Raw genomic sequence first — 25744 nt, 5'->3', positions numbered from 1 at the left:
GTGGCACTTGTTAAGTACAAGTGAGGTCTCAGTGTCTGAGGAGACGGGAACTGCTTTTCCCGACAGGCATAAACCCGGTGTCTGCAAAGCAAGAAGAATCATCAGCCTGTGCCCACGTCCCTCTCTGGACTATCCACAGCCAGCTCCCGCCAGGAGAGGGGGGATCTGCTGTGCCACTCAAGATTTCCTCAAACGGCACATAAAATCTGAGAATTTTTTTTTTTTCTTTTTAAAGGAGAGCAGGTACAAAAATAAAAGAAATCCATATACTCTGAAAATATACTGGAAACTGCCACCACAGATGAGGTACCATTTATCCCGACCCCCCACCCCCAAACTGCAAACATCAAAATATATATGTTTTTAAACAAAAGAAGAATATCTGGCTATTTAATCTCAGTTAAAATGACAGCACCCTTTGTTACACTTGATATTTCACACCATTATTTCTCTTTTGAAAAAAAACCAAGATATCTAACTAACCTTGATTCCTTGCTTTTCTCCTCATTCCTTAGTGCAGTAATTGTCCATCTCCATTTAAATAAATATAGCAGCTACAGCATCATTAATGTGTGGCCCTCACAACGTCAGTAACTTGATATCGTAATACAAAGAAGTATCGGCACTTGACGTAGATATTTGCAAAACCAAGAAGAGAGATTAAAACTTCCAAATACTCTTCACATGAAAACCAGGTACAACGTTACCTTGACAACTGAAGTCACTTTGCCAATGAAGGTTCTTTAGTTTTTGGTGAAAGCAGCGAGCAAAAAAGCTTCTCAAATCCGAGTTGCCGAGCGTGGGTGGGATGAGAAGCATCCAGCAGCTTTGAAAGGAGAGTCAAAAGGCTTTGTAAAAAGGAGTTTTCACCTAAATGCCAGAACTCCACAAGAACTCCTTGTAAAACAGAGAATTTTTTTAAAAAAAAAATTATTTAAAAACGAATTTCTGTAAAAAGCCTAAGCTGAACCTGTTACAAACGGCACCGGGAGAGGCTTTAGGAGAAAACTGTCAGGTCACAGACTGGGAAAAACATCTGAGAGACTTATTGAGAAACCACCTTGCTCAAAGGACTCTGTCCCACCCACCTCCCTGCACCAGGTTTCTCTGAAGGTGCTGAGAGGGAACAGCCTTGGCTCCAGGGGTTCCTGATCCCTTGGGATCTGCTGAACCCCCCAGCCACCCCCCACCTCCTCTCCGAGCACCCCCAGCCCCTGCCCACCCTCACGACTGTTTTCAGTGCAATTTTAACTTTGCCAGGTTACTCTGTTTCCATTATTTTCCATGATTTTGGGAGATAAAATAAGTATCTACACTAACTGTTAGTAAATCTCTTGTGGACAGTGGTGAGCAGCACTACGGACATTTCCATACAATATACAAATGCACAAAATACAGTACTTGGTTTTCTGGCAGAAAAAAGGGAGGTTCATGCCTGGTGAAGCAAAACGGGCTCAGATTTTAGGCTCAAAATACAGTATATTGGCAAACAGTGGATTTGGTGAGAAAAGAGGAGAGAAGCTACTTAGACCAACCCACTGGTTTTCATGTGAGAGCAGGTGGAGGTCAGGAGGGCTGGGATCACAGCAATGCCCATACAAACATCTGCAGTAAATATACTATGAACCAGTGCAAATAAAAACAGTCAAAAATGCAGTTCACGAGTTTACAAAGTGCAAAACTCCCCAGTCCCCTCATTGAATAAACGCTTGTCTCTGACATCTTAAACATTGGTTTTAAAGTGGAATGAAAGAGTCTCATCGGTTTGATTCACATTTCAGCAATTTAACATGTTAGAACTATCCCAGCCCTCTTTATTTGCAAAGTGAAATGAAGTTACCAATAACTTAATTTTAAAAGGAAAGTCATTATCAAAGAGGAAAAAAGCCTAAAAACTTTTATTAATTCCAGACATTTTACTGATGTCAAATAGGTTTAACTAAGCATGTAAAAACTGAGATCTTAATACAAAACCCTTTCCATTTAATTCAAATATGCTCCACATTTCAAAGCCAAAAATAAGGCCAATTCCTTTGTTAAATCAAAAGACTGCAGCAACAAGTAAAGCTTGCAGAAGTCTAGAAGCATTTTTGTAATTTTTTTTTTTTTTGATTTAAAAAAGGAAAATTCAAGATTCCTTCTGACTATAAAACTTTCCTTTCAAAATTAAGGCTTTTACTTTGTCCTTTTAAAATCCTGGAGGTGTCCATTCTCCCACGGTCCGTGGTACAGACACTGCTTCAGTACAGCTCAATGGACACAGTTTTTCTTTAGAACGCTTATTGCACTAAAAGATAGCAAAACAAGTTGTCAGTTTCTTTTTTTAAAAATAAACATGGTTACACTTCTAAAAAATAAAAGTTGATGTTGACCACATGTTCTGTAATAATTAAATTAAAGCATTATTATTACTCTAATAAATATAAAAGAAACAAAAGGAAGCTAAACTTCAAACACACATACATATGAATCACATTAAGGTGTGAGAGGCAGCAAGTAAACTAGCAGGTTTCTTTTTTTTTTCCAAAAAGACCTTAGCTCTAAAGTTTCAGTTCTGGTGGTTACTGTATGTCATCCCAGAAAACTGGGACGTTGGATCTCACGTGAAGCTTCAACAGATTGGACTTGCCAGATAGGAAAAATTGAAACTTTCGGACTAGGTGAAACAGCAGCTTTAGTAAATTCCCCAGGGAGCAAGAAGAGTTGGGTCACTACTGCCTGCACATGAACCACGAGCTTCTTGGATTGCTTTTGAAAGGGAACTCTTGGAGCTGAGAACTCCAAAGCTGTGAGAAAAGACACAAAGGCAGCCGTTGGCTAAATTAGGTTCAAATTATTGGATTAGTGTGCAAAACTTCTTCCCCCCTCTCTGTTTTCCTAGCTAGTGCTGCACATTCCAATGCACCCGGATATGTTCACATTCGAATGCTCCATGGCAATACTGGGAGAAGGATTCCTCAACGCACGGGGGTTAAAAACTTAATTATTTTCTTTTTTTTGCACACTTCCCTCCCTCCAAACAATCGCTGTGATTGTTCCTAAAAGGTGGTTTGCTTTTTGTTTTTAAATTCCACAACAGATTTTAGTTTATTATTACTATGTTTTTGTTTTTTTTTTTTTTTTTTGCAACAATAGTTGTGCTGCCGAGCAACTTGAGGTAAAGGCAGAAGAGGGTTAAACTACGAGAAATAATAATTAAAAAAAAAAAAAAATAAAATGACGGCGGCGTTTCCCAAAGGAGCCCGCCCCAAAAAAGCAGTTGGCTGGTTTCATATTGCATAATAGTGCTGTGTTCCTGGATGAAGTAAACAATCTTCCTCGTGTCAATTTAAGGGTGAGCCTCTCGCCCCCTGCACAGCGTCAGCTCCAGCACGATGGGAGGCACAGCCCCTAAACCAACCCCCTGGAAACATACATTGTATGTGGCTTAAGTTCTCAAGTTCTCCTCTCGGTGAGTGTCTCCCGGGTCATTGACTTAAGCGAAGTACATCGTGCGTAAGGTGTCTTGGTGAATCTGTACAGCCTTCGCCAGGGCCTGGGGGTCTCGCCCGTTGCTCTGTCCTGACACGTGGCTCCCTTCAGCACTGCAGGGAACGAGGGAGAGACAGGCAGGGCTGTGAACTGTATTAATTTGGATCAAAAAGCTGCTTTCGCATCTCTCCCGACAGAATCGCAGGATCACCGAGGATGGAAAGGACCTCCAAGATCAGAGTCCAACTGTGCCCGATGTCCCCACCTTGTCCCCAGCCCAGAGCACTGAGTGCCATGGCCAGGTCTTCCCTGGGCACCTCCAGGGGTGGGGACTCCAAACCTGCCTGGGTAGCCCCTTCCAACACCTGACAGCCCTTTCCATGGAGAAATTCCTCCTGATGTCCAACCTGAGCCTCCCCTGGCACAGCCTGAGGCCGTTCCCTCTCCTCCTGTCCCTTGTTCCCTGGGAGCAGAGCCCGACCCCCCCTGGCTCCCCCCTCCTGTCAGGGGGTTGCAGAGCCAGAAGGTCCCCCCTGAGCCTCCTTTTCTCCAGGCTGAGCCCCCCCAGCTCCCTCAGCCCCTCCTCATATGACTCTCCAGACTCTTCACCAACGTTCAGCAGAGCAACACAGCACCAGGAAGAGAACTGAATACTGAGGAGAATCAACTCTTCTATTCACCCAGCAATCTCGAGGCTTTTCACAAATCCCTTCACCGTGGCTGCTCAGCTTGTTCATCTAAAAATAAGCCTGTTATAAATATATTGATGGCTTCGAGGTTATAAAATATTTCTGACGTACAGGAGTTAGATAAGTGGAAGCACTTAACATTTGGTTCATTCATGACAACTCCGATCCTAAAGCAAATAACTAAATGCGTTGCTTGATTCCCTCAGACCACGTCAAAGTCATAACAAAACACTTCAGTGAACTACACTTGATTCTTTCAATCGGAGTGTTATTCCACAGAATCCACCAACCCACCCTGGCCTGATGCAGAGCAGCAGCTGCCAGCAGTGATGATCTCAAGACCGGTCCCAGAGGTAAAACTAAATGCAGACCCGGGTGGGGTTTTTTTTAACCGCAGTCAGGTGGCTTTAGGCCTGACAGTGGAACAGAGGTCAGTGGGGACACAAACCTGAGCACACAGTCACTTACCTGTCGTGTTCCTTGTCCACGAGGTGGTACCTGGCCCGGAATGCCACCAGGTGAGCGTAGTAGGCCGGGGCTGGGATGGACACGGAGCGGGTGCAGCGCACGTAGGTGTGGCACAGCTGGTACGTGAGGAGCTGCAGCTCATCCGCCGTGAAACAGTTGTCATCCCACAGCACGTGGTAGTGGGAGGGCCGGCTGGTTCCCTGTGAGAGGGGAACATCCATTCACTCACCTGGCTTCCAGACAAACAAGTCACACCAAGTTCAGAAGGGGTCAGACTGTCCTGTCTGAACTCCCACGGAACAGCAGCCGAAGAACATTCAGTCTCATGTCAGCCCTAAAAGCACTTAAAGATGAGTAAGTAACATTTACATGATTATATTGCTCTAATTATTCTTGCTTGGATAAAACCCCACCTGCCTTCTACATAACCTTCAATGATCCACACCTGCTCCCAACACGACCAAACCATGATTACACCACTTCTTACCCACCTTCAGTTAAACTGTTTCTCACCAAGACACATTTCCCAGAGAAATAACTGCTGCTTTTACTTATTTGTGATTCCTGAGCATCCTAATTTCAAGTACGAACATTAGAAACTACAGTTAAATCTTACACTGCACCTGAATTAGGTCAATAGTTGTGCTTTAGCCAGGCAACAAGTCTCTCTTCTTAAAAAATGTATTGAAAGCCTAAATTTACTTGAGTCCTTTTTGTGGCTTGCTGTATTAAAATATAAATTAAAATGAGCTGAAACTACATCTGGCAATTTCTGCTTCAACTTATATTGATACAATTTTTTTTTTTCCAAAGGGCCGAAAACCAGCTTGCCCAGACCTAGGGACAGACAAAAAACCATAGCAATGACTCAAACCTGGAAAAGAAATCATTCCCATCCAACCTAAACAAAACTCATTATAATGATGTCACATTTACATCATAAAAATGAAGGAGTTAATTTTTTTCCACTTTAAGCAAGGTCCTAAGTAGCAAGTTTTATTTTCAGAAATCAAAGAGGTACAAAAAAAAGTGACCTCTTGAAAATAAACTTTAAAAAGCATCACTTACCATCAGTGCAAGTTTAAAGGTGCAGAAGATACCATCACCTCTTAAGCAAATAACACTTAGTCCCAAAATAATGTGATATCATAAAACTGAGATAAAATGACATTTCCCTCCCAAATAACTGTCTGCAAACAGGTGTCACAAAATGGAGAAAAGCAACATGTTCTAAATTCACATTTACTTACAAAGAAGGAACTGTACCTGTATTCCAGCATGGCTACAGAGGTAAAAATCGAACTCGTAGGGGTGTGTAATGTCTGTATCTACAGTTGTCCCCGCTGGAATATTGCCACTCCGTCCGACCTGGGGAAAAGGTTCGTTAAGTGCGGCCTCAGCTGTTCTTACAGCTCAACCCTAATGGAAAACACAAGCTTCTATTCACTGCTGGCAAGGGTTTGGCACAAGAAGTGCCTCAGGAATGTGCCACTAGAGCAGCCTGGGAGGTTTGACAAGGACACTGGATGGCTCTCCAGCACCTCAGCACTGCATCTACAGCACTCCAGAGCTTTCCAGCTCAGCCTCAAGAGCTGCACAGACATTTGTATTTCCAATTGTCAGCTTCAGCTTGGACTGACTGACTCAGAAAAAAGGCTCCACCATTTTGTACTTTCTGCTGTTCCAATTGCTGGGGACTGGTCCTGGTTACTCACAGGAACAGCAGCTCCAGTGGGGATGTGTGGGGATCTGTCAACCTACTTAGGTCAATGATTTTTCCATTTGGGGCCACATTTTATCAGTCCAACACTTCCCTGAGTGCACAGACAACCAGATGGACAGAGAAGCCCACACTATATTTCCTCCAGCAGCATAAGAGCTTGACATGAAGCTTTCCCACAAGGCTCCTAGGAGAGGGCAGTGCTCACCCTTTCTGTTCTGTCAGCACAGAACAACCGTGTGTGGTGTCGCTTCTGCACCACGATGTAGGTGATCCCAGGCTGGTAATCCTTCTCCAGACTGATGCAGGCTTCTCTAATGGCCAGTAGCTCATAATACAAAACCTACAAGAACAGAAGAGTTCAGGTTTTCCTTCCATTGCATTCTACACACAACACCTAATAAAGGGGCTGTAGTTAACAACAGCAAGTGCAACTTTGCTTTAGTAATCTTAGGAAGCACCTAGAAATATGTGGTTTCCCAAGTTCTAGGGCTTCCCCTTCCCAGACAGGAAAGAAGCAGCAACTCTTCTTACCCAACGTGATTAAGAAATTCTCGACCTCAAAGTCTCAGTTACTGTGTGCTATCTTGGTGTGAATGTAAGCAACTCAAACAGCACAAAAACGAGACCTGGAGTTACTGTGGAGCAACACAACCCTCCAAGAAACCCCCAACTGAACCCACCTGTCGGAACTGTCCCTCAGAGACCCCGTCCCTGTAGAAGATGATACGGGTGGGCTTGAACCGTGTTGACTTGTAGAACTGGATGAGCAGCTCCCTGACCATGGAGGCCAGGTCCTGGATGATCTCCTGCCGGGGCCGCTGGACCCTCACCGTGGCACAGTACCGGCTGGGGTGGGCGTCCATGCTGCCTACAACCTGCGGGCACAGCATGGCAGCCAAGGCTTCAAGATCCAACCCACCCAAAGAAATCAACAGCAAAAAAACCCAAGAGCAGCAATTTTCAAGCGAAAGATGCTCATGTGAAACAAGAGCAACCTGGAGTAGGTATAGGTTTAGCACCTTCTTGAGAAAAGGTAACAAAAATTGTCCCCAAGCACCCTGAAATGCATCTACAGAATTTGCCTTCCCCTCTGTCCCACACCTCATCAATGCACATTCTTATAATCCAGACAGACTTTTTCCTGTGAAGTTTTCTCACTTGTTACATGGCCAAACACCTCAGTTTCCCTCAGCCACTTTAAACACGGACACAGTTTCCGTAACTGCAATCAGTGGCATCTAAAATACCAAGGGGACAAAACAGAAGAGGACTGACAGAGCCTCCAACCATCACCTTCATCTCCTGGACTGTACCAATACAAAAGGTAAGAAGTATCAAAAATATTTCTGCCAAACCAGACCTTTAGTTACATTTTTTTCCTTTAAAAAGACAAGGACATTATTAGCTAACATCACCAAGTTGCATTATTTCCTTGAGAACATTTTTGCAGAAATATATTATTTAGCAATGCTATCTTACCTCAATTTAAAAATTAAAGAGCTAAGAAACCAGACAGAAGTATCAAACATTGTTTTTTCCTTTTAAAGACATGACTTTTAGTATCACTGGGAATGTGTACAAAGAACTGGCATAAGCCCTGACAGGTATTTGACACAGACACAGTCCATGAGTTGTATTTTGTATTCTAACATTTACCTAAGATGAAAAAACACGTTAATGTAACAAAACTCACAGCAGCGATGGAGGGCTTCTTTCCATCTCCAGCTGGAGGGTGAGTGACATCAGCTCCCAAAAAGATCACTGGCTGCTGGAACACAGAAGGTCTTCAAAAAGAAAAAAGTGCTAAGTCACACTCGTAGCTGAGCAGCTGCCACAAGGTCGTTGCTCACAGGGGGGTTGTTTCTGCCTCAGCCTCGTCAGGTACCGGGGCCAAGGCTCAGCAAGGGGGTCTCTGTGCACAGGAGGTGAACCTGGAACCCGCCCCAGCACTGAGTCCAACACACACACTGGGAACACACTGCCAGAACTGGGGCAGGATTCTGGTGGGGAACAGCCACGGAGCTGTTCCAGGGGGGATTCTGGTGGGGAACAGCCACAGAGTTACACCTCAGTGGTACATCCAGCTGCTTCCAGAGCCTGCCATGCTGCAGGTGACCAAAGCAGTGCCTGGAGATCACCCAAACCCCACTGTGCTACAGCATCAGCCCTGCAGCTGGGAGCAGTGGCACACACATTACTCTGGCTTACTGGACTTAGAGCAGGATGGTCTCCCAGGGCCTTTAAAATATTCTCTCACACAACCACTGCTTCACATTTCACCTTTGATACTGATCAAACTTGGCTTAAAACTGAACTCACAGGCCAACAACCACTCGGAACCTGTGCTGGAAGGAACTGAATTCTACCTCAAATATCATGTACTATTACCAGAAGAATGTTTCAACTTAAAACTTGGCCATATTTATATTTTGGGTGCTAAGCAGCAAAAGTAACCACACCTGTTAAAAGAAAGCCCGAGTCAGTCTCCAGAGTCTTACCGTTGATGAGGTACAAGGATGTTGTTGATTCCTCCTAGTTTAACATTGATCTTCAGGCACAGATTTGAGAGGGTCTGTGGAGATGTTTTGATGACGTTCTTGACCTGTACACACTGTGTGGCCATTCCCAACAACGTATCTCCCACACGCTTCACCTCCGCTGGGAAGCAAACAGGAAGAGACAACCTGAGTCCACCTGAGGTTATTGCTGCATTTTGATCTTAGATTAAGTCACAATAATTTCAGTGCACATACTCTGCAGTAACTTTCGACTTATCTGCGTGCTCAGACCTGCTCCCAGTTTATCTTCAGACACAAAACCCTGGTTTCTAATGCCTAAAGAACGGTCCCAAATCATTTTCTAACGTACGCTGGGCAGCGAATTTCTCCCAACGACACCTGACCAACCAGGCAGAGACAGAGGTGTGCCCTTACCATACACAGGTGTTTTCCCTGGCAGGATGACAATGATGAGCTGAAGGCCCGAATAGGTGTTCTTGAGGTGTCTGAACATGGGCTCCACACTGTCTGCACCCTGGGCGTACTTGCAGAAGCAGGGCTGGCCCTGGATGGGCATCCCGGCGTCCTTGGAGATCTTGCGCAGCTGGTCCGTGAAACCCCTGAAGAGCAGCACAGTTTTGGGTTTTTGCAGTAGCAACAGCACACAACAACCAAAGCAGAAGTGGACTAAAGAACTGTGGTAGTCAAATGACAACAATTCCAAACAGCTTTTTAGAAAAACATTCACTACGTGGAGGTTGTGCAGCTGTGAAACACCACAGGCCAGAACGAGGGGGAAAACCCCAAAACATTTAGACACCTTAAGTATTTAATTCAAGATACCAGAAGGGACAGGACCAACACCTCACAGGGCTCCCAGGCACAGTGTTTTGACTATAGCTTCCAGCAAGGAAGTAAACCAGCCTGGATTCTCTCTGTAACACCTCAGAAGATTAACCCAGGTAAATGCTCATTAGAAATCCTGTACTTGTGTTTCACTTCATTAAGAGAACAGTCCAAAGCCTGAACCACGACATGCCTTACTTCAATATTTCTTCTCTGCATTGTCTCTGTGTTGCAAAGCAAGCTATGGCCCACATCTTGATCTCCACACCAGTGTGGAACTGCTTCCCTCTCATGTCCCACACTCCATGGCTTGGGGTTGCCACAGTTCGATTCTGGGGAAACAAAAGCAACAGACACTCAAGTGGCTGAAAAAGAAGCTGCCTGTGCCACCTGCAGTTTCAGGATAACAAAAAAAAACCAATTTATCATTCAAACTCTGATCCCTGTTTAGTCAAGGTGCACAGGAAATCCCTCATTAAAATGGAAACCCAAGGAAAAGCCGAAGCCTCACCCGTCCCCCGTACTGCAGCATCGGGGCCGGGAGCACACGCCCCGTCACGTGGGCCATCTCATCCCGCACCTTGAACTGGAACTCTTGGACAAATGGATCTGCATCATAATTTGCACTTCTCACCTAGAAGAAGAGGTTCTCCATGTTACAGAAGTATCTGATTATAACTCATATAACAAACAACAGACTAACAGGAACACTGCAGAAGTGTTCTACAACAATTTCGCTGGAAAAGGCTCGGATTTAACTGCTCAACACAATCCCCAGTAAAAACAATTACTATCATGAGTTATCTTGGATGAGAGGTTTTTTTGTTCCCACTTGTTACTGAAGTGCTCACTTGTAGTTTGCCTATTCAAAAGCATTTTGTTTCCTCACAGTAAATAAAACACCAACTTGGAATTAATTGTAGAGGTGATAATGCAAGAGCCTGTACTACAGACTCAAGCTATTGTTGAAGGCTATTTTAAATAAGTCCTATTAAGAAAGTAGTTACAATCTGTTAAGTTAAAGGACAAGAAGGAATGAAAAGCCTAGGTTGGTGTATAAGAAGTTTTGCACTGATAGAATCTAGCCCAGCGTCACCCCCAGCTGGGCTCAGGGACTCACCAATCTGCTGATTTCCTCCTGCCTGTCTGGGGCAGACCTGGCTGTGGCTTTTATCATGGTCGAGGTCTGATTGTCCGTGAGCTTCTTGATGCACCTCTGGCCAGCCACGATGTTACACACCTGAATGGGAAACCAGAGGCATTAATCCACCACAGGAGCACTCAGACCCCAACACACCACACACACCCCATGCTGTCACCATAAACCACAACCCCAACGTGTCTAAGCAACTGCATGCTCAGACTTTCTCGTAGCTCTAAACCTTAAAGCACTTTAAGATACAGACAGTCTCTAGTGAAATTAAAGTAATGAACATGTAAATCTGCAAACAAGCTCATGCTGCAAAGAGCACTGATTCTTAACTTTTTGCAAAATGACAGAACCTACCCCAAACCCTTCTGATTTATCAGAGTAAGGCCCTTACTTCTAAAGGCAGGTAGGTGTGTTTTTGTTCTTGTCCCACTTGCAGACAAGGAAGGTGAGGGTATTTCAGCTGGAGGTTGTATTTCTCTCTGAAATACTGTGCTACTGTCCTCTCCACAGTCTGGCCATTTTCCAGCTGCAAAGGAAAGCTGAAAAGACAGACACTTGAGTAAAATCTTAGTTGCCAAATGCCATCATCTCCAAAATTAATGAAACATCAGGTCCTGTTGCACACTCAGTGTGAAGCTGTCACACACTCCACGCTCTGACAAAAAGCCTCTTACGTTTGATGACTCGCAGGTCGTCTCGTTACGTTGCAGACACGGTACTTCCTTCTCATCGTCCCACAGTGAGTCACTTCTACCTTCAGACCTGCAGGAAAGCATCAAAACCTGGTGTCATAACTACCCAAAAATGTGCACAGGAGACACAAGGTTTCAAATGACAGAACACGACAGCTTTGGGGTCAGCATCAAATAGCACAAACATAAGGAATTATTATTCTCTAAACATTTTTTTGCTTTGATTTTAATTTGAATTCTGACTAATCCTGATTACTACCCTCAAAAAGAAATTATGATGTATAACACTTAATGTTCAGTGTCTTCTGAATTTCCTGTAGCACTTTCATTTAACAGGCACTGACTGAACTCAGAGGCCTGTTTTCACCATATCCTCTTGTTCTCATTCCCAGTCTTGTACACCCTCTTCAAACTACCAGTTCCAGTGTAATTGAAATTAAGAGGGCAAACCCATATTTCTACTTTATTGTCTTCCCCCCCCCCCAGCTTTATGGCCACATTCAGCCTGTAACTTTCTTTAATTTCACTGTCCAGGTTTAACTTTAGATTTTGAGCATCTCATCTCAAAGCACTCAGCCTACAGAGCAGAGCCTCTCCTGACTTATCTCTACCCATGATCATCATGACAGTGGCAGCTCCAAAATCAGGTCCCCATGTACCAGACAGCAGACTATGCTTGGTTTACTGGGGACAGAGACATCCCAAAGAAGCACCAACTGTACTTCTTTGCTCCCTGACAACACTAATTGCATCAATAACATCAGTATTACTCAGAGGACAGTACAGTCAAAAATAAACCACCACTGCCCTGACAGAGTATTAAGAGAAAACAAAGAAAAGAAACCACGGGGCACTGTGACCACAGAAAAGGGCTGTGAACACATATCTGGAACCCATCTCTGCTCTGCCATTTCTCTGCTGTGACACTACCAAGGCACTGCCCTCCCACAGTGCTGCTCACACACTGCCAGTGCTCCAATGCAGGGTTTGTTTTGCTCTATGTGGTCACAGCCTGGATGGATTTCCCAGATCCTTCAGCAGCAAAGACAAGTTTCAGAGCAAAGGTAGTATTTCAGTATTTTCTGACTATGGTAATAGAGTTTCTGAGGCACCTGAGATCAAGCAGAGGCAGCTCCTCGCTCTCCAGTTACCCATCCTCCAGTACAAAGACAGATAAATGTAAAAGGAGGCATGTTAGGACTACTGCAAAACAATTCCTTTAAGGTTTTTTTCACTAATGACTATGCTATGAACACATCCCTTTATGACTACAGTTCAAATTTACTTTTTAGCTGCCCAGTATTTCAGTAGAGTCTAATCTTGCATCAAGTGTTTAAGAGCTGAGCTCCTTCAAGGCTTCTCTCTCTGCAAATTACACTGGAATGAAGGATATGGGAAAATGCAAGCCCAAGTAGCATATATGGAGTGAAACCACTCAAACCAGCAGCTTATGCAATTCCTTTGGAATGGAATTTGGCCTTCAGCTGCAAGTGGTACTTGTTTTTCCACAAGGCCATCAGTTATTAGAAGCCACTGCAAGAGCATTCTTTCAAAGAATCAGTGTTAGCCTTGACATCAACGTTCACTTTGCCACAGGACTGGAACAGCAAGAGCCCACACACAATGCCAGGTGGCCTCAGGGACCCTGGCTTAGGAGGGGTTGGCATCAGCCACCTACCTCTGCCCAGGCAATGAACAACATGCTCTCTCTTTCCCTCTAAGCCACTGGGAATGTTTTGCAGCTTTCATTTCCGCAGAGCCGCATTGTTCCATTCCGGATTAGAACTACAGACATGGACACTGCAATTCCCTTGGCAGTTCCAGGCCCTTCTGAAGCATGCTATAGCCAGGCTTCCAGTTAAAACAAGTCCCTTAGGATTACTTTGATTGTGTTACCTGGGACCAAACAGATCCATTTCTACTCACCCTTTATCTCTTTGGTGAATTTTACCCGATGAGAATCAGTCAGAGGTCTTGGTTGTTCATCAATATTATGAATGTCAAGGACTTCACACATGAACTGAATTACGGGTTGTGCTTTGTAGAAGGCAGTGGCAGAAACTACAAAGAGCAAAATATTAAGTGTAAAAAAAACCCCAACCCAGTCAGAGTGTTGTGAAGCAGTACATAAATGAAGGCTTCTTAGAATTCCACGCAAACTTCAAGAAAAACGCTTGTTTAAAAACAGGTCAGCAAACCCTGCCACAGTGAAGTATCCAAATGCCAGTGGAGGGCCCATGGTGACACATCAGTCTCCAGCACAGTCATCCTGCTACTGCTTCGCATTTCAGAGGTTTGAAGGGTTTTTCCCCAGGGAACATTTATTTCTAGAGAGCTGCAACGCCCCAGAGAGACATTCTCCTTCACCTCTGTATAGAGCTGCAGACGCAGGATTAATCTCTCTCCATTGCACTTTTTTATATTAAAAGCTAACATTATTCAACATGCAAAATAATTTTGTCAGTTATACAATCTACTCAGTTACTGAACCAATATTTGGTAGAGACACAAGCACTACTTTGACTACAGACAAATTGTGCTGGTGTAGTGGGGAGTGCAATCCTTGATCCACTCCAATCTCTGACCCTCCTCACGTGCTAATGACACCATCACTTTGACAACACGCTGGTTTTAAGCAGGACAGTTGATTCATTCCATGGAAGATCATAAATCATCTACTTGACAAAGTTACAAGAAACTGGAACAACACCTTTAGTAGGAAGGGTGAGGTGGCACCAGATAGAGCTCAGTCCCATCCTGCTCCACACACTGGAAACTTCAATTGGCAACAACAGAAAAGACATACTTGACAAGCATTTATCAGTTTTCCAGATCTCATGTACCAAAGCTGCCACATCTGTGCTCACACAACCCAACATTCCTCAGACATGTGTCACTTGAGCCGGCTGCCAACTCCCCGTGACGCACCAGCCACCTCCGGACGCCTCGATTACTGAGTGACCCCAAATCCTCACACTCCCCTCCCTGGCAGCGTGTGGGTTGTCTCCCACAGCAACACTTTCACAGAGAACCTTGTACAAGTGAAACAACCGAAAACATCTCCAGTGATGGGATTTGGAGGCAGTTTCACAGCCTCAGACCACGACCCAGAGTGACAGCTCTGTGAGCCGCCGCTCACAAAGGGCTCGGGTTTCCCACTCACAGGAAGGACTGAAAGATTTCTACTCCAAGAGTTGCTACTTCACTTGCTACTGTTGGTAAGAAAAACCTGCTTCACAGCACAGTACATCATCAATTGGTATAAATTCATGCCCTTCTCCTGCCTGAACTGCAGCTCTTTCAGTACCTTGCACAGAGAGACCAGCACTGGTTATTTCTGAGACAGGTAAGATTGTGACATTTGTTTTTCAAACCACAGCTGATGCTAGAAAGGCAATTTTACAAGAACAAACCCATCTGAAGCCACGTGAGTATCACCCACAATTCAGGTAACCCACAACACGCAGACTTGCAAATTTTCAGTGTGGAAGCTCAGTATCTCTGATATTTTATTCTGCTCCAAGACAGATGCAAAACACAACCTGACTGTCTAACCTGGAGCAAGACAGACTATTTACCTTGGGTTTATAGAGCATTTCAGACAGTGAGAACTGAATGTGAATCAGAGGAAACTTCAGGCAGCACCTGCACCTTCACCACTGGCACTTTTCAATGGGGGTTTAACAACTAAACAGACTCAAGTGCTCACTGGAGTCTCACACAGGCACCAGTTGCTCTCAGATCCATTCATTTGGGACTCAATACAGTCGTGCAGAGCAGATCTGCTTTTGCATAAGAAAGCCCAACCCAATCAGCCCTATTCACAGAAGTGTTTGGGATATGTTTTACAGAGTTTTCTTGGAAATACTGAGTGCTGCTCTGTGTACAGCTGCACAGAGACAACCTGCCCCTGTCACTGGGGATGGACCAAGACAGAAATTCAGCAGGAAAACAAGCCATGTGCAATTCCTTCCTATACAGGAATACTGGGTTTTATATGGCAGTTAAATTTAGGCTCAAACACTGACATGATGACAAATCCAAAGGAAAAAAAGACTAGGATTTCTAAGCAGCCTTTGCCATATAGGTCTGGTCAGAATCTCTGCCCTGAATCTCAACTTACCATCAATGTTGAGCATCATCTTCCACATGGCAGGTCGGACTGACTGATGGAATCCAAACCAGACCTCCCTGCCCCCTCCCAGGGGGTGGTCATAGCCTTCTGGAGCTGAGAAGAAGGAGCGGCCCACGGGGGTGTACCTGGTGAAACAGGTGGCCACACGTTTTTGCTCTTGCCTTCCAAACATAAAATTTATGCAATCAAGATTATAACACACAGCACTATTATTTTTTGGAATTTTGTGCACCAGGAATCTGCGCCAAGAAGCAAGTTTAAACAATATACCCTGAATGCTTCTGTTCCCATCACAGTGCTTTCAAATTCAGACAAAACATTTATTATTTTTAGAAATGCACAACCACTTTCAGTTTTTACAACAAATCAAGAACTAAATGAACTTACCCTTCCTGATTTTCTACCTCAAGAAGGTCAAGTCTCCATCACAGCAGAGTCTGTACAACAGCCCTGTCTATACTGCCCTGACCCTCCAATACCATTTTGCCTGTTTCACTAAGGAACTTTTTAATACAGGATGCACCAACAGAAGCAAAAGCTGTGGGGGGGAAAAAAAGAACTAGAGGAACTACTGCTTCTCTCTCTGGCAGAAAACAGCTGCTCCTGAACCTCCCCACCTCCTCAGTTTTGTAATCACAGGCATTAGTACAGAGGTTAACATCTAAATGTTTCCTTCAGCAACAGGGAAGCTGAGGAACACTGGCTTCCATAAAACCACAGGCTCCTTTTTTTAAGAGCCAGTTACAGCCAGTGAACCCCCCCAGAGCAAAGCCATCCTGGTGCCTAAAGCCAGCAAACTTCAAAAGTAACTCTCACTGACCAAATCAAGCAAAATTAACTTCTCTTATTTGTTATTTTTACCTCAGAACCCTGAAATTTAGAGACTGTTAGGATGTGCATCTAGTCCCAGCCACGTATTTCAGCCCTGAGAAACTCACACTGGTGATGGGTGTCAGTGGATTGAAGAGACTCCTCCTGCCCTTCCACAGTCACTGCCATCAAGTGCAGACACCTGGCTCAAGCTGAGCAGAACCAGGACAGCAGGGCTCCAGCTCATGGAACCTCTCAGCATGGCAATTAAGGCCTGTTATAAATGCCTCCTGTTCCCTCATCTCTTCAAACACACATCACCTGCTCTGCCCCCAGAAACACACTGGTACACAATTGGCTCCAATCTCCCCCCTCAGCTCACCAGCTGTGCTGCACAAGGGGAATGAGCAGCTTCCCTTTTCACCTGTGAAGAAACAGGGATGAAGGTGTCCCAGTGGGGATACTTCAGGTAAAGACAGACTGCAGGAAGACAGTGAACCTACTTCATGGAGGGGAGGTGTCGTAGCACCACATCGACAGCATGAACAGGGTTAGTGCTGATAGGTTTGTCTAGTTCCAGAGGCTCAGGCAAGGTTCTTCCTGTCAAAACTTCATGCAGCAAGTGCCAGCTCACCCGAGAAACAAACTTTATTGACACTTTGAAGGGACGGTCTTTTCCACCTTCTCCTGGTAGTGTCACATCCAAATCCACCTGGGCAGGGGAGGGAAGAGAGAAATAAAAACCACTGTTTAACCTGGAGTCTGGTAGCCTTGAGTTTCCACTCCTCCCCATAACTGGGCCAGAGACTCAAACTCAGATATGGAGGACACAGCACATTTGATAAAATACATTATCAAACCAACAGAGTGAAGAGAACTGGCCCTGACCAAACAGAAGAGAATCATGTAACTTGTCGTCACCTCAAATCAGAAACTCTTCACTCCAGAAAAAACACGGTTTGATTTTTTAATTCATCCTAAGAGCGTGTTTTACAGTCTGCAAAACCGAGTGTTTAACAGATTTTGCTGCACAAAGTGGCTACTAAATCCTAGGGGAGGTTCTGTGACCTCTAAACTATTACCTGCACATTTACACACACTGGAACTTGCAGGAAATACACCACAAGGACTCTGTTTCAGCACAGCTACTGTAAGACACTTCCAGTTTTTCTCAACTCAGCAATTTTAAAAGCAATTTCTTTTTCCTTCCCATGAAGCTGCCACCAGCACAACGTTTTCCCAGTTATCTTACCCCAGTAGTGGCCACAGGAAGTGGATTGGCTGTATAGAGGCTTCTTTTCCCATCATAAACTGGTCTACGGTCCCCAAATATTGTCACTTTAAAATGCTGCACCATGGAGTCCACCACATCCCTGGAAAAGGGGATATTTACACTGAGGATGTTTCCAAAGAAGGATCAGATTGGAGTTGGCTCCCACCCCCTCATATTCAGCTGAAGCAGTTTCAATAAACAGCACTCAGTGATTTATAAACACCCACTGGGTATTCCAAAAGGTGCTTCACACGCTTCAACTAAAATAATAAATAAACACTAAATAAAATAAAATCAGAATCAAAGCAAATGCTCAAATATTGGGAAATACTGGAACTGAAATAACTTCAGAAACTCCTAGAAATGACTGAGGCCTTTGTGTCACCTTTATTGCAGAGAACGAGGACACAGTTACCTTGGAAGAAACCCACAAGATGGTATTGTGATAAAAACCAGTACAAACTCCCAGCTGGAAGCTCTGCCAGCTCATTGTACAGTCTGCAGTAATGTTCACCTGCTCCTCAATTAACAAGAATTTTAAATTCTGCCTACACTGGTTATAAACATGTGGTACCCTAACAAAAAGTCTTGGCTTTAAGTCCTGAATAACCTGAGTTTTTACCACAAAATTAAGTAAAAGCCTGATCAAATTTGCACACAATTAAAGATTCATCTCCCTTGCTTTATTATAAGTTGGTGGCAATAAAGATTAACCTGATATAAGCACTGAAATTAGATTTGAAAAAACACCATAAAATTTTTATACAAAAAAGGCTTCTTGACACAAGTAGTAAATAGAACCAGAGGGACTTTTGCAACAGCTCTGACTGAAACCTGCCCCTCAGGATCTGAATTCTTTGGGGAGCCTTTGTGTTTCTGTGGCACAACAGACACACAATTCCCTGATTCTACAGAATGGAAACACTTTCCTTAGGCACCTGCAAACCAAAATTCCTGCACAGCAGCAGCTTCCAGGCACCATTTCCTGGCCAGGCAATATTAACCCAAAGTACTTCAGGAAGATGATAAATATTGACTTCCCCTTCAAGCTGCACGAGCAGCAGCACTTTCACCTCCCAGCTGGGACGTGGGGAAAGGAATTCTCCCTTTCCCAGTTCCTGATGTTACTGAACATTCACACTGGCACAAAGCACAAGACAAACTTCATCTTCTCACCTGTTCACCCTCCGAGGACACTTATCTGGTTTGATGTCCACCTCATAGAGGTAGACATCAATCTTTGGGATTTCAACTTGGAAGCAGTTGGCCAGCAGTTTAATGGGCTTGCCCATGGTGCCATAGCCGGGACGTCTGGGCACCATGAGCAGGGGCTGTGCCCCGACGGGTCCTGTGGAAGGAAAAAACCCCACAGATTAGGAGAGAAGCACAACAGACAGTCCCCTGAACCAGCTCCTGGGACAACTGGGTGGGCAGCGCAGGCAGCACACAGGAAAATGGGAAATCAGACATTTCCAACAGCACACATCCAGCAGCCTGCTGCCCGCCACATTCCAAACAAACATTTGCCCATTTTTAATTCTGAAGCCTCCACCCACATCTAGGCTGTTCTCTTGCTGATGAGCTTCTGGGATTAGCACGAATAAAATCAGGAGATTTTGGTGAGGAGATTTCCTGAACGAAAATCAACCGAGCAAAACCAAAACCAAAACAACAAAACCGCCCCCTAAAAATACCAGAGAAAGTTTTACCAGTCTGTCCTGAACACCCTGGTAATAACAAAGTGGCTGCAGAGTACAAAAATGCATTAGTAGCTCTGGACTGATGCACAGGGTTTGTGATAAACTCTTCATTTCAGTGCCATTATCAGCTTAGTCTCAGAAGACAGATTATTCTTGAACTTCACTGGCTGAAAATGGATGAAGAGTAAGACCATTACCTCCTTCTAACTGCCCCCACAAAGCCAATTTGCCAGAAGAGTAAAGACTCAGATTAAGACACAGGATTGTAAAACTCTTGATTACTCATGGACTAGAGAATACTCAGAGTTGCTCAGAGAAACGTCCAAATCTGCAGTGAGATGGGTATTTTCAAAGTCAGCTAAAAACACCTGCCCAGTAACCTGGTCCACTCTCATCTATTTAATTTACTTTGCACCACTTAGAGATGAGAATCCTGCACTCCAGATCTGCATTACTCATGCCTTACAAACCAAACACAGTAGTAAACACAGTCCATTTCCAAGAATTTCTACTGGTATTTCCACTTAAAAATACCTCTTTCCAGTCAAGAAGCAACAACAACCCCAAACCCCTTTGTAGCCTGAATTATAAGAAGTTGCTTGTGGTACAAATGCCCTGATTTACAGAGCACTCCAGTGAGTTAGTGCAAAGTTCTCCCCTCTCCTCCTACTCGGTGACGCAGGCGACTCCAGCCCACTCCTTTTCATAGCAGAGTTAAAATGTCAAGTGCTGGGAAAAATGTTTTTTTTATTTGCCTTCTGATTAATCTCCATAATTCCTGGAAAAAGAACCTGCATTGTCTTGAAGGAAACCGTGTCCTGAGAACAGGTGAACATCAAAGCCAAGTTCCCCTGTAACATTTGTCTGGCTCTACCCAGAAACCTCCCGAAAAATTCTGAGTGAGGCTGGCGTGGAGCCACGAGATAAAACAAAACAGAAACCAAGAAGCATCATTTAAAACCCGCTCACAGACTCTGCTTATGCAAAACTTGTTCCAAGCATCTGCTCTCTTCAACTTTCCCTTCGTTTTAATACTCTCACACGAGTACAAGCAGCTCTACAATTCACTCCAGCTACACTGCAGAATATAATAAGCATGTGCAAAAAGCAGTTACTACTAAACATCTGAGTGGCATAAAGGACTCAATAGCTCATTTTAATATTCCAAAGACATACACACCACAGTTTGTTTATATTTAGTTCCTATCTGTGGGAAAGACTAACAAAACTGCCCAAACAAAGATAACGCTTAAAAGGTTATTTCAGTCTGGTCTGCCCTGTGTACCCCTCACCCAGCTCAGCCTGGAAGGCTCAGATTTTGGCAGCTGGGGATTAAATGACCAATAAATGAATAAGAAGTGCAGGTCTACACACCATTCAGGCATAATTTTTAGAAATTCAGCTGTTTTGTTGTCACTGGATCCATGTTCCCTCGGACAAATTAACTTAAAAAACCCGAGTATGCTGTAAGTCAATTCTGCCATTACTGCCCACTCAGAAGATCCTGCTTTCCAGAAGACACTGAACTGCCAGATTGTGTGTTGTGAAAGTCTGTGTCACTGGCTTCAAAGCTGTGACTCAAAGCCCAGTAAAACACAAATAACCAGCGACGCTCTGGGGCCGGTGCTGCTGCCCAGCTATCGGTGACTCACCCCACCTCATGCCTGAGTCCTGTGTCAAACTCATGGAAATAAACACACAAACCAAAAATACTCCAAGCAGCTTCGATCTGCAGAGCTCAGGACGAGCAATGGGCAGGCTCCTTCCTCCAAGGCATTTAACCACTGCAAAAACAGGGTGGGCAAAGTCTCAAAACCCTTTGCCAAGGCAGCAGCTCTGCGGGGCCTCCTCCTGCTGTTCCTTGGTGCTTCCAGACAGCAGCTCTGCCCTGCTCAGCTGCCCACAAATTCTAGAGGAGAAACTTCTTTGTGTTGAAGAAACCATTCTACTCTGCCATTACAACCTCAGGAATGTACACATCATGGAATCACAGAATGCTTTGGGTTGGAAGGGACCTTAAGGATCATCCAGTCCCACCCCCTGCCATGGGCAGGGACACCTTCCACTAGCCCAGGTGGCTCCAAGCCCATCCAATGTGGCCTTGGACACTTCCAGGGATGGGGCAGCCACAGATTCTCTGGGCAACCTGTGCCAGGGCCTCCCCATCCTCACAAGGAAGAATCTCTTCCTAACAACCAACCTAAACCTCCTCTCTGCCAGTGGGAAGCCATTCCCCCCCGTCCTGTCACTCCAGGCCCTTGTAAACAGCCTCTCTCCATCTTTCTTGTAGGCTCCCTTAAGGTAAACACCCAAGGAAAACCCTCTAACCCAAGCCTGGTTCAGCATGTCAGAGCAGAGCTCAATTCATAAAACCTGCTCAGGAAGGTCCCCAGCACTAAAAGTCAACTGATTCATAACAGAAAACAAGGAACACATGGAGAGGAACTAAAACTGGTGCCTGGGACAGATTCTTGGAAGGCTTTTGTGCAGCCAGGGAGCACATCTTGGGACAGCTTGGGCTGGAAGGGACCTTAGAGCTCACCCAGTTCCAGCCCCCCGTGGAAGCCCCTCTAAAGGTTTGGAGGAGCCCTGAATGCAAACCTTTGCCTCTGTGGGATTATTGATGCTCTGATCAGGCTCGAGCAGCACCCGGAGGAATCCTGGCCCGGGGCCAAACACCTCCCGAATCCACCTTGGCAACCAGAGGAAGCCCTGCTGGGATAAAGGCTGAGCAGGGGCTCACAGACCTGCAGCTGCTTCCAGCACAGCCCTGCACGGACAACTGAGGCTGCTGGCAGGCACGACAGCTCTACAGCACCGAGCAGAATCCTCATCCCTGGCAGGATGCTCATAGGAAATGCAGATTTCCTTACATGATCCTTTCCTTACAGAAGGGCCTCCCAGCAGAAAATTATCCTTTCTCCTGTCGTTGCTTCAGCGTTACAAAACCAGACTGTATTATCAGAGATAACTTAACAGTTTTATTTTTGTTTATGCAACCATTCTAAATTTCTAACTGAACGGGTGATGGAACAGCCCGAAAGACACCATTGAGGCCTGAGCAGGTAAAATACAATTTAAACTCTGGCTCAGGACCATGAGGCAGATTTGTGGAACAGATCCCAGCCTCAGGCTGGAGCTGCACCCGGGAGAGCTCCCCATGGAGGGGGAAAAATAAAAGATTCCCTTGCAGAGGGCCCCTGGCCTCTGCCTGGACTCAGAGGCCCAGCCTGTGGAGCTCTAAGAAAATCCTAACACTACCAAAAAATAACTTAATTCTAGATTAAAAAAAAAACACACAGGGAAGATCAGATTCAAACGTTGGTTTCAATAACTGAGCTCCTCCTGCCAGAAATCCAGAATTGCCTCATTTCTGTCGCTGCGGCCTCGCTGGGTGGCATTACATTATTTATGAGTAATGCAATCCACGTTTTCTAAACATTCCTCCTTGCAATTTAGGGTTTGGGTTTTTTTCAAGGTTTCAGGTATTCAGTCATGTTAAAACTCATCAAAAGGCAAGATTTTGATGCCATGCTCAGTGACTGCCAACTGCACAAGCAAACACTGGCGTGGTAACTCAGTTCTGGCCTAATGGAGTTACAGAAAACACAGTGAAGTGTTTTGGGAGCATTTACAAGACAATAAATGCTCCTGAGCCATTAAAAAAAAATCTAAATACTAAGAGCTTTAAGCTAAAAACAGCAGTTTATATGCACATAGTGAAGTTAATACCCAACTGCTCTGGGAGAAGAGAACAGGCCAGCCCACACAAACCCTGGAAGACTTTTCCCTGGAAGGTATTTCCACAGACCAAAATCAGGAGGGTAAAAATTAGCTCAAGAAATACTCTTGACACCTTCCTGCCCGAGAAAGCAAAGCTCTGAGGACGAAACAATTTGTAAAGTTCATACTGTGAGTCAAACAGCTTCCACAGCAACCCCAGAGGAAATCTGCCATTGTATCTCACAGCACAGAGGAACTTTTGAAGGCACCTATGAATCACCCCCTTCCCTCCTCTACCCCACCCACAAAAATGGGACTTTTAATGGGCCTCCCAAATCACTACTCTGAACTCAGAAAGAGAAAAGCAGCTTCTCAGGCTTTTCTCTGCCAAAGTTTGTAGAGAAAAGCAAATGGAATATTGAAAGTGCCTGTTAAAAAATAGAGCGAAAACTCCAAACATCAATTTAACACTTTTTAACACAAAAAACTGTGAGCTTTGAAGGAACAAAGCAGACATGGAAATAAAGACACACAGCACTGATCCAACTCGGTCACAACATGGAGCATCCCCAGCTGGTTGAATCTCTCTGCCTTTTGGAAGTTTACTTCCCATTCTCCTGGTGGAAGTGCAATGTGGGACACTGGATTCAAATACCAAGAGGTGCTTTTCCTTCACTGTACCTTCTCCCAGTGAACATTTTACTCCTATTCCACAGTCACTTGCCTTCACCACAACTTGCACCCCGAGCAGCCACCTTCACACCCTGCTCCTGCTTTAAGCCATGTTCCAATTCCACAGACTGGGAGAGCCATATCTTCTAGATTTCACAGGCTGAGCCTCTCTCACAAACAGGACATCACCCACAGCACTGCTTCACCTGAGATGTGCCTGCACACGCTCCCACACTTCACTCCAGGGATACTCATCCCTCCATCTCTGCTCCCTTCTGCTTGTTCTATCCCATGTTTTCACACACAGAAAAGGAACCACATCTCAGTGTCCTCCTTTTGATGACAAAGCTTTAACCCTCGTTTGTTCTGCCAGGGATGTTTTGTGTCCTCCTGTTCCAACACCCCAAAACATCACACTTAACACTTCCCTCATCACACAGCAGAGGTGGAAGAGTCACCCATTGTGCTGGACACAGGCTGAGCCCACCAGGAACACTCAACTTTGCTAAAATCTAACACCTTGCAGCCCAACAACAGGTAAACTCATTCCAAAGGGAAACTAAAGGTTTTAGGGGCTTGCAAATCTCTTCATCAGGAGACAACTACCATTGCAGCAAGTTATAATTAAAGTTAACAGATGAGTGTATCACCTGAATTCGTCAGACTGCTAAAATCCTGCATCTTCCTAAAATATTTTCAACTCCTCATCAAGCCAAGCAACAGCTGAGGTGGGGAGTTTTTCCAGCCAAATCCACCCTTGTATTTAAATCTCCAAGTAAGTTACAAAAGGCTCTACACATGGAGGTGAAAAGGCACATTTTGTGTTGGCACCTTCAGTCTCATATTCGTATGTTCAGCACCTGTGGCACCTCTTGATGTGACAGACACAGAACTCCAGGTGGCTTTGGACATTCCCTTTGCCATCCAGGTTCAGTCAGGGAACTGCTGATTAAACACTGCCCAAACCTGAACTGTTCTGCCAACCTTGGAGACAAATTCTTTCAACAGACTAAAGCAGAAATTCCTTCTCTGATACTCAAAACCCATTTAAAACACGAAGCTTATAAACACCAAGCACGTGCTTCCCTGGTAAAGGGATCAAACGGCCAAAATGTGAAGATCCCCACAGAATGGTTTGGGCTGGAAGGGACCTCAAACCCCATCCAGTCCCACCCCCCTCCCATGGGCAGGGACACCTTCCACTATCCCAGACTGCTCCAAGCCCCTTCCAGCTTGGCCTTGGACACTCCCAGGGATGGGGCAGCCACAGCTTCCCTGGGCAGTAACCATCCTGGCGACTGTGCAGCAGCACACCCAGAGGCGCAGGAATCAGCCTTAAAACTCAGCGCGCTCCGCAGCGGGGCCCCATCCCGGGGGAGCCCTCCCGGGCCGGTCCCGGCTCGGGGCGGGTTACGCAAGGCGGGCGCTCCGGTTATGAAATACCGACCGTGCCCTCGGCCCCCGCTCCGCCGGCCCCGGGGCCGTGCCCGTGGGGCTCCCCGGCCCCTCCCGGCCCCGGGGGCTGCGCGGCGCGGGGGGACCCGCTGCGGGTGCCCGCGGGGGCCCCGCCGGGCCCGGGCTCACCTGCGCTGCCGATTTCCATTCATGGAGCTGGGGCGCAGCCGCTCGGGGGCTGCGGCGGGCGCGGGGCTGCGCTGGGCGGCGGCTCCCCCGCCGCGCTCCCGGGTGTTCCCGGCGCCGCTCCCGGTGTTCGCGGTGCGTTTCCCGGTGCCGCTCCCGGTGCCGCTGCCGGCGGTGCCGGCCCCTGGCGCGGCGGCGGCGGCGGCGGCGGAAGTGGCGTGGCCGCCCCGCAGCCCCGGCTCCCCGCGCGGCCGCTCCCGCTCCCGCCCCGCTCCCGCCGGAAATCCCGCCCGCGCTTCCCCTTCCCCCG

The 25744-nt window shown here is 45.7% G+C and overlaps 1 protein-coding gene across 4 annotated transcripts; it reads right to left on the bottom strand.

The window, feature by feature from the left end:
• Positions 1-213: 213 nt before the first annotated feature.
• AGO3 (argonaute RISC catalytic component 3) lies at positions 214-25517 on the bottom strand. 4 transcript variants are annotated; one of them, XR_004360792.1, is made up of 20 exons: positions 25438-25511; positions 18935-19106; positions 17738-17858; positions 16989-17197; positions 15664-15800; positions 13467-13601; positions 11523-11610; positions 11240-11387; positions 10816-10935; positions 10207-10329; positions 9894-10027; positions 9285-9469; positions 8850-9009; positions 8045-8135; positions 7032-7226; positions 6557-6691; positions 5895-5996; positions 4629-4828; positions 3416-3584; positions 214-2786 (listed from the first exon to the last, which is right to left on the bottom strand). XR_004360792.1 is itself a non-coding variant. In XM_032710007.1 (19 exons), exons 1-19 carry the CDS (start codon positions 25454-25456, stop codon positions 3476-3478), a joined length of 2583 nt encoding a protein of 860 aa, XP_032565898.1. In that variant the 5' UTR covers positions 25457-25517; the 3' UTR covers positions 227-3475. The 4 variants fall into 4 exon arrangements, 2 of the variants coding, with proteins under 2 accessions (XP_032565898.1, XP_032565899.1); XR_004360793.1 differs by having other exon boundaries at positions 214-897; XM_032710007.1 differs by having other exon boundaries at positions 227-3584; positions 25438-25517.
• Positions 25518-25744: the final 227 nt, after the last annotated feature.

Source organism: Chiroxiphia lanceolata, chromosome 24 (genome assembly GCF_009829145.1).
Source record: "Chiroxiphia lanceolata isolate bChiLan1 chromosome 24, bChiLan1.pri, whole genome shotgun sequence".
Classification (NCBI taxonomy): Eukaryota; Metazoa; Chordata; class Aves; order Passeriformes; family Pipridae; genus Chiroxiphia; species Chiroxiphia lanceolata.
The sequence above is the reverse complement of the archived record's forward strand: the minus strand, read 5'-3'. Positions and strand labels throughout refer to the sequence as shown.

Excerpts from the sequence above, each read along its gene's own strand:
- AGO3 (XM_032710007.1), bottom strand. Across the intron at positions 10,936-11,239 it reads ACACCTACCTGCCTTTAGAA|GTGTGTAACATCGTGGCTGG; the intron begins GTAAGGGCCTTA and ends TTTCCCATTCAG. Across the intron at positions 9,470-9,893 it reads TGCAGAGAAGAAATATTGAA|GGGTTTCACGGACCAGCTGC; the intron begins GTAAGGCATGTC and ends GCTGCTCTTCAG.